Source organism: Hipposideros armiger, unplaced genomic scaffold, assembly GCF_001890085.2.
Source record: "Hipposideros armiger isolate ML-2016 unplaced genomic scaffold, ASM189008v1 scaffold_9, whole genome shotgun sequence".
Taxonomy (NCBI): Eukaryota; Metazoa; Chordata; class Mammalia; order Chiroptera; family Hipposideridae; genus Hipposideros; species Hipposideros armiger.
In genome coordinates this window covers 4,836,584-4,843,707 of record NW_017731359.1, presented here as the reverse complement: position 1 = coordinate 4,843,707, position 7,124 = coordinate 4,836,584, and the positions used below count along the sequence as shown (strand labels likewise).

At 56.8% G+C, this 7,124-nt stretch overlaps 2 protein-coding genes across 4 annotated transcripts; both read right to left on the bottom strand.

Annotated features, from left to right (window-relative positions):
• Positions 1-48: 48 nt before the first annotated feature.
• CTRL (chymotrypsin like) lies at positions 49-3,775 on the bottom strand. 2 transcript variants are annotated; one of them, XM_019655288.1, is made up of 7 exons: positions 1,954-3,775; positions 1,284-1,387; positions 1,110-1,189; positions 908-989; positions 564-744; positions 344-477; positions 49-263 (listed from the first exon to the last, which is right to left on the bottom strand). In XM_019655288.1, exons 1-7 carry the CDS (start codon positions 2,003-2,005, stop codon positions 102-104), a joined length of 795 nt encoding a protein of 264 aa, XP_019510833.1. In that variant the 5' UTR covers positions 2,006-3,775; the 3' UTR covers positions 49-101. The 2 variants fall into 2 exon arrangements, with proteins under 2 accessions (XP_019510833.1, XP_019510826.1); XM_019655281.1 differs by having other exon boundaries at positions 1,284-3,775.
• Positions 3,776-3,870: 95 nt separating this feature from the next.
• Positions 3,871-6,705, bottom strand: PSMB10 (proteasome 20S subunit beta 10). 2 transcript variants are annotated; one of them, XM_019655301.1, is made up of 8 exons: positions 6,253-6,648; positions 5,939-6,026; positions 5,751-5,848; positions 5,516-5,656; positions 5,136-5,251; positions 4,967-5,025; positions 4,174-4,325; positions 3,871-4,050 (listed from the first exon to the last, which is right to left on the bottom strand). In XM_019655301.1, exons 1-8 carry the CDS (start codon positions 6,306-6,308, stop codon positions 3,939-3,941), a joined length of 822 nt encoding a protein of 273 aa, XP_019510846.1. In that variant the 5' UTR covers positions 6,309-6,648; the 3' UTR covers positions 3,871-3,938. The 2 variants fall into 2 exon arrangements, with proteins under 2 accessions (XP_019510846.1, XP_019510856.1); XM_019655311.1 differs by lacking the exon at positions 4,174-4,325 and having other exon boundaries at positions 6,253-6,705.
• Between the last annotated feature and the right edge of the window lie 419 nt (positions 6,706-7,124).

Genomic DNA, 7,124 nt, shown 5'->3' with positions numbered 1-7,124 from the left:
AGTGGGGATTGGTGCCCCTGAGCCAAGACAGACCAGATGACACAAGAAAACAGAGCCTGGGGTCTTTATTGGATTGAGATGGGGAGGGGTCTGTGGTGGGCTCAGTTGTAGGCTGTGACCTGGTTGATCCAGGTGCTGAACTTGCTAACCCGAGTGTACATGGCAGGTGCGCGCACATTGCAGTTGCTGGTGCCCCAGGAGACGATGCCAATAAGGACCCACACGTTCCCCTTCTGGCAGACAAGAGGGCCTCCGGAGTCACCCTGAGGGAAGGAGAGGGGAGAAGTCAGTGTGGGAGTGGCAGAGGACAGTGCAGAGAACAGGACAGGGTGTCAGTGCTCACCTGACATGAGGAGGCCCCTGAGCCACCTGCACAGATCATGGAGTCGGTGATACGTGAGCCCCAGTACTGCTGGCACTGACTCACAGTGACCAGGGGCAAGGCCACCTGCTGAAGGCGTGCTGGGGTCATATTGCCTGTGGGCCGAGAAGGGGAGTTTAGGCCTCAGATGACTTGACCCCACCCTAACCCTCCCATCTGGATCTTTGGCCCAAGTTCCTACTTGAGCCACTGAGGCGGCCCCAGCCAGTGGTGACACACGTGAGACCGGTAGGCAGCACCTCATTTGGGGAAGCCAGGCAAACTGGTGAGATGCGTGTTGTGAACCGGGCTGGGGAGGCGAGCTTCAGTAGTGTCACGTCATTGTTGAAAGTGGTGGGGTTCCAGGACGGGTGTGTGATGGCCTGTGGAGCCAGGAAGGGGCCATGTAAAATGGGGCGAGCACAGGCCTCCAGGGTTGATGGGTGCTGAGGGGGCCAGGCCAGGGTTTGCCCTGAATTCCTCATCCCCAGAGCCCACTCTGCACGGCCCACTCTTCCTTCCCATGTCTGCAGCCCAGGTACTCACCCGCGAGATGGACAGAACCTGCAAAGGCTCAGTACTGGATGATCGATCATACTCGCCCAGGATGACAAAGTGACGGCCAGGGCTGCAGTGAGAGTGGGGTTGAGTAGCCACAGGGAGGACATTGCAACAAGAGAGGGGCATCCGAGGGAAGGAGGTGGGGAGAGGTGGGCTGGGATGGGGCAGGTGGAGTGGAAGCACTCACATGACATTGCAATGGGCAGCAGTGACCACCCAGGACTCGCTGATGAGGGAACCACCACAGAAGTGGAAGCCGCTGCTGTCCTAGGGTCAGGGGTCAGAAATGGGAGGGGGACTCAGGCTATACCTAGGCATGAAGCACTTGGGTCCCTGCCCTACACCCCCAGGGTGCATGTACCTGCAGGGACACCTGCCAGGGCCAGGAGCCTGGCACTGCGTTCTCTCCGTTGACAATTCTCTGGTTGAAGTTCAATGCCGGTTTGATGGCAGGAATACCGCAGCCTGGCCATTGGGCTAGTGAGCACCTGCTTCTGGCATCCCAGCCCACCTCTCCCCACCTCTTCCCAGGTGCCCCCAAGAGGGGTCCAAATTGAGAGGGCTCATCACTACTACGTCTCACTCTGAGCGTCTGTAGCCCCCTGCACATTCTTGGTCATTCCCACACAGCCAGCCCCCAAGCGTTGTCCACTCTCCACATCTCTCTTCAGCCTACTCCCCACCGTTCCCCAACTCCGTCCCATCCTCCAGCCCAGGCTGCTTGTTTCCCTGACCCCTGAGATAGCCTCCTCCTGGCCTCTCTACCCGCTCCATGCCCCTATGTGCAGCCATATGGCTCTTCCTAAACTACATGTCCAACCTTCACTTCTCAGCTTCCTAAACCCTCCCTGGCTCCTGGGCCTGGCCCAAGCTCCTGTCCACCTCTTGCCTCCTTCCAGCTTTGGCACATACTTTTTCCTTTGCCTATTCTGTCCAACTGCTTCCCTTCCAGCCAGCCTGGTTCCCTCCTGAGCCCCTAGGAGGGAAGCCTGGGCTGTGCTGGGAGCCAGGGTTGGTCCAGGCCCACTCACCCCAGGAGGAGCCGAGTAGGACCAGGCTAAGGGTCAGGCTGAGCAGCAGCATTGTGGCAGGAGTGAGGGCGAGAACTGGGCCTGGCTTTATAGGTCTCCTTGTCCTTGGGCTAAAGTCCCAGGCATGAAGCCAGGCCAGCTGTATGGGCACAGCTACCCTCCCACGCTCTAGTCATAAGGGTCTCATTATCCCAAGGTCCTCAATCCAGGCCTGAACTTATCAGAGCCCAGGTGTGAGTTTCTCACCTCCACCCCCCAAAGCCTGGCTTCTGATTGACTATTTGAACCACTTCACATCCCAAGTGCTGTGCACTGGGTCCCATGGAATTACAGTTAAATGAGGCCTATGATGACCACCTGGTAGTTGGGATCATGGAAGTCTCCTAGGAATATTAGGGGCACCAGACTCTCCGAGAAGCAAGCTCAGCACCCAGGGGTCTTCCTACTGGTGGAGGGAATGTCCAGCTGTACCAGCTCTGTTGTGGAGGGCCGGGGCCGTGTGACAGGACAGGTTCTAGCAGGTTGTGAATCCTAATAGATACCATCTCAGTAATTCCTCAACTTGGAACAAGAGTCAGTTTGCTCAGAGATGGTGACTCTTCCACCAGCACATGGTGTGGTTGGACCCAAACCTTCATTTGTCTGGCTCCAAAGCCCACACTCTTAATGATGAGATGATGCTTGGGAAGGGACTGGCACATAGGGAGGGCAAGGTATGAGCCCTTGGTGACTGGCCAACCCTTGACAGAGGTTGCGGGTAGAAAGATGACAGCCATCAAATCTCTGACAACCTCCAGGCCTTGGGGCTCCTGTGGGCAAGCTTCTGGTGTCTGCAGCCTATTTGTTGTTGAGCTCCAGGCTGAATTGGACAGAGGGAAAGAAGAGGCCCCTGCATACAAAGTTGCAATGGGTAAGTTGACTGGCCTTCTAGGGGTGTGAGGGTTTCCACTTATTTCAAGAACCTATCAGTCAAACAAGTAAGATGAGTTAATGGTTGAATAGACAAATGGATAGATATGTTGTAAAGCAAATATAACAAAATACTAATTGTAAAGTCTGTGGTGGGTATGTAGGTGTTCAGTGTATAATTCTTTCCAGTTTTATGTTTAAAAATATTTATAATTAAATGTTGGGGGAGAAGCACAATCAGGAGCCCAGGGGATGTCCAGCCTAGTGTAGACCCTCCCCAGAGGTTGGGAGGACTCTCGAGCAGTTCCAAGGCTCTAGTGGAGCTCAGACATTCTGAGGGCTGGATGCACCTGCCAGCACCCAGGACCTTGGCCTCGCATTCAGTGGGTGCTCAGCAAAGGTTTATTGGATGTGTCATGTCATCTGTCCCCACATGAGCACTGTGACCCCATTATCCCAGAAAACTTGGGGTCAATCCCCCTACGCACAACCCAGCTTTGTGTTAGCACCTCAGGTGTGCTTGGTTGTCAAGAGGGTTTCACAGATAAAGGTGTAGCAGGTGAGTAGTGCTCTGTAAGAACTTGCCCTTGGAAACGGGCAGCTCCTCTACCAGCACTTGAGCTCTCAATGGGGTCCATGGGTTAGAGGTGGGGGGGGCGCTTGACTGAGAGGCGTGGGGTTTGTCCTGGGTCACTGATGAGCCAGGCAAAGGCTCTAAGTGGGGCCTTTTGGATTTTGCAACAGTCCCCAGTAAACTACAGGGCAAGATCAAGGCGTGGGAGCGGTAAGGGGAACCTCTATGGTGTGGAGTCAGGAGGTGGCTTTCTTGAGCCTGCAATGCTTGCCAGGGCTGAGGTTCAGGAGGGGGGTAGATGCCTAAAGTGATGGGTGAAGGGCACCTCTTAGGCCAGATACTGGAGCTGTGGGAGAGAGTGGCCTCTGCAGGATTACCTTAGCCATAGAGTCCTGCTGGCTGCTCACCCCCTCCACCCAAAAACAACACAGCCATCTGTTCAGGTGTTTTTATTTTCTGCGTTTATTCCCCCTTGTTTCCGAGTTCTAAGGCTCAGCCTATTTCACTCCACCTCCATGGTCTGCACGTTTTCCTCCACCAGCTCCAAGGGCAGTGGCACCACTGTCTTGGACAGGACAGCTGTGGTCCCAGGGGCAAAACGGTACTGGCCGGGCCTAGGAGGGAGGACGAATGGTATCTCAGCATGGGCTCATCATGTGGCCCATCCTTTAGCAGCCCCCTAGGTCCCCTGCTACTACCCATCTTTCCATGTTGTCCCCCATCTCCCTTGCTCCCACCTCTCTATGGGCTTTGTGGGTGAGCTCAGTGTTCGCAGCATCTTGGCACCGGTCTCTGTGATCACACATGCATCCACACTGCCCCCGGAGCCCAGGTCACCCAGGATTCCTGCAGTGATGGCTTCCACCAGCAGCCCTTGTGCAGCCTCCAGCTGTGGAGATGTGTGTGTGAGGCCCGATGGACCCTTAGGCTACAGTCTGGAGACTTTGTTAATCTTGAAGCCCAGACTTACCATATGCTCACACCTTAACTCCTCTCTCCCCCTACACCTCCATTGCCACCGCAAACTCCCCTCCCCAGGTCTCTGCCTCCCTCTCTCCAGAGACCCCTTGTTCCACTGCCCCCATCTTCACAAATTTCTGAGTCACTTTCATTTGAGCCTCTGCTTTCAGTGGCCTATCCACCCAACCAATATGGCTTTGGCCCCCAGTTCACCGGCTCATTGTCTTTCTCTTTCTGGGCCTTAGGCACCTTGGAAGCAACAATTCTATCCCACCCCAAACAAAATCCAAACTCCAAATCCCACCTGCTGTTTCCTCCTCCCTCAACTCCAAACGGTCCTCTCTGAGCTTTGACTTCTGCCAGCAGTCCAAAGCTTTGGCACCGTTAGTGATCTGTTGGAACAGCACTTCCCTACCCTCACTCCATTGGCCCCTCAGTCTCCACCCAGTTGTAATCTCCTCTGAGAAGCCTTCCCCGACCTCCAGACTAGGCCAGTATCCCTCTGGGCTCCCCTAGCCCCGAGTGCGCTTCCCACCAAAGACAACGTAGTGTGGGGCAGGTGTCGCTCACCGTCATGTTCGGCTGGAACCGGTCCTCCAGCACCGCCAGGGCTGCATCCTGGCCGGAGCCTGCAGGCAAGAGGGACATCGGAGGTCAGCCGAGGCCGTCCCAACACAAGACAAACGTGAGGCCAGGGTCGCAGGGACGGGGTTCGTGGAGACAGGGCAGAAGTGCTCACCTAGGGCCGTGAAAGGCAGACGGCTGTAGGAGCCGTGGGGATGCACGCTGTAGAGCTGCGGTCCTGTCACGTCTACGCCGCCCACGACCAGAGACGCACCCACGTGACCCTGGTACCTTTGCGTGGAGTGACCGTGGTCAGCTGCAAGCTCCGGAGCCAAGACCCCACCCCCACACCGCCCCCTGGATCCGGGCCCCGCCCCTTCCTGTGGTCTGGCGCTCCAGGACTGACATCGCTCCTTTCTGTAGCCCGGCTCCTCTCAGGCCGGCCTCTTCCGGTCTACCGGAACCTCGCAGCCCCGCCCTCCCCAGTCCCACCTCCTCAGCTCCGCCCTCCCCGCAACGACCCCTCCGCAGGGTGGTTTAGCCCCGCTCCAGCACCGGAAGAGCGTCTGGCGCAGCATGCGGGTGACGGTGGCTACGCGAGGTTCGCGGCCTGTAGACAGTTCGTGTAGCTCCATGTTGGACGCCACCATCCGTGTGGTCATCTCGGCGTCCGCGGCTACTCCAGCCCCACAGCAGCTGAGGGCGAAGGGAGGGTTGGTGTGGGCGGAGACAGGGGATGTGAACGAGGGAGCGGCTCTTGCGTGGGGGAACGGGGCTGGGGAATACTCACTAGATTTTGGACGCGATGAAGTGGATCTTCTCGCAGTTCTTGTCCGCAACGACCGAATCGTTAGTAGCCCGCGTATCCGCTCCCAGGATGACCCCGTCCTGAGGAGCGGGGGAAAGAGGCCGTTGGCTCAGTGCCCGCCAGATCCCCGGCCGCTCCTTTAAGCCTCCCAGTCCGAACCCCCTACTCACTCGGAACACAAGACCGGCGATGGTGGTTCCGGTCTTGCGCGCATGAGGGACCTGGAGCCCCGGGAGCGCCCGTTTCAAGGATGCGTTTCTGGAGACGAAGAGGAGTGGCCTATGTTTTGGTTCTTCTGGGGACCCCCCCCCCATCACATTGCCCAACTCCTTCCCCTTCATCTCCAAGAGTAAGCCTGGGAACCCAAGTGGCCCAACACATGCTACCCCGCAGCCCTTCGCCATCAGGAATAAAGGCCCTGGGGCTCCCGAAAGACCTTAACGAAGAGCATAGGCAGCTCGGGACCAACCATCCCCCACCTCACCTCTGGCAGTTCTCGAAGGAGAAGCCCCCTTGGGGCTCTAGAGCTATCTTCAGCATCTTAGGGTGAGTAGAGCAGTCCAGGGATTGGGGGTCGATGGTTAGAGGAGTGGGACCAGCGGAGAACCAGAATGGCCAAAGCCTTGTTCTCTGTGGGGCTCCACGCCTGACGCTTCCTGCTTTCGCTTTCACCTTAACTCAGGGAACGCTGGCCTGTTTTGCTTCTCTTTCACTTTCACCATCACCTCTGATGTTAAGCAGGTTGGGAAGGCGGTGATGTCCCTTGCCTGGCTCTCCATGCTGCTCCCAGGTCCTCTGAACCAAGAGACAAATCCCTCTCTTCTGGCCATTGTTCAGCTCCTCCTCCCCTACCCAGTCTGAGCCCCTAGCGGGGCCTCTGACCCCAACTCTAACCTAAGTCTCAACATTCTAAAACTGTCAGACCATTTCCCAGGTCTCTGTCTGCATTATTACAGGTTTCCCAACAGCATTAGGCCTGGCCTTTTGTCCTTTGTCACCCTCCTGTACCCAATTCCTGCCTGTCTTCTGTTGCCTTTGCCTTCTGCCAGAAACCACAAACACAGATGCTCAATCCTCAGCCATGTTGATGTTGGTCCTTTCATAGTCCCTATCTCAGGTGCTGTCTTCCCTCTCTCAAGAGGGGCCCCGTGGCTGTCCATCTAATGGCCTGGAGGCGTGCTAGGCTCTACCCATGGCCAAGTCTTATTTCGCCTCCTAAGTGACCCTTTATCCACATTTTTCGCCTAACTACTGCCTTAGTCTCAGCTAGCATCTTCTCTCCCCTGGCTACTGCACTGGCCTCCCTGGCTTCCCTACACTTCCTGCCCCCAACTCCATCCCCCCACCCCCACCCCT

What these genes read in the sequence shown, in the direction of transcription:
- CTRL (XM_019655281.1), bottom strand. Translation starts at nt 1,532, where the DNA reads ATGTGCAGGGGGCTACAGACGCTCAGAGTGAGACGTAGTAGTGATGAG. An exon ending in CCTGGCAGGTGTCCCTGCAG is followed by an intron (nt 1,190 to 1,283) that starts GTACATGCACCC and finishes CCCTGACCCTAG; the next exon opens with GACAGCAGCGGCTTCCACTT. An exon ending in AGGTTCTGTCCATCTCGCGG is followed by an intron (nt 745 to 907) that starts GTGAGTACCTGG and finishes CTGGCTCCACAG; the next exon opens with GCCATCACACACCCGTCCTG.
- PSMB10 (XM_019655301.1), bottom strand. Translation starts at nt 6,308, where the DNA reads ATGCTGAAGATAGCTCTAGAGCCCCAAGGGGGCTTCTCCTTCGAGAAC. An exon ending in TCCTTCGAGAACTGCCAGAG is followed by an intron (nt 6,027 to 6,252) that starts GTGAGGTGGGGG and finishes CTTCGTCTCCAG; the next exon opens with AAACGCATCCTTGAAACGGG. An exon ending in CCCACAAAGCCCATAGAGAG is followed by an intron (nt 4,051 to 4,173) that starts GTGGGAGCAAGG and finishes CCTCCCTCCTAG; the next exon opens with GCCCGGCCAGTACCGTTTTG.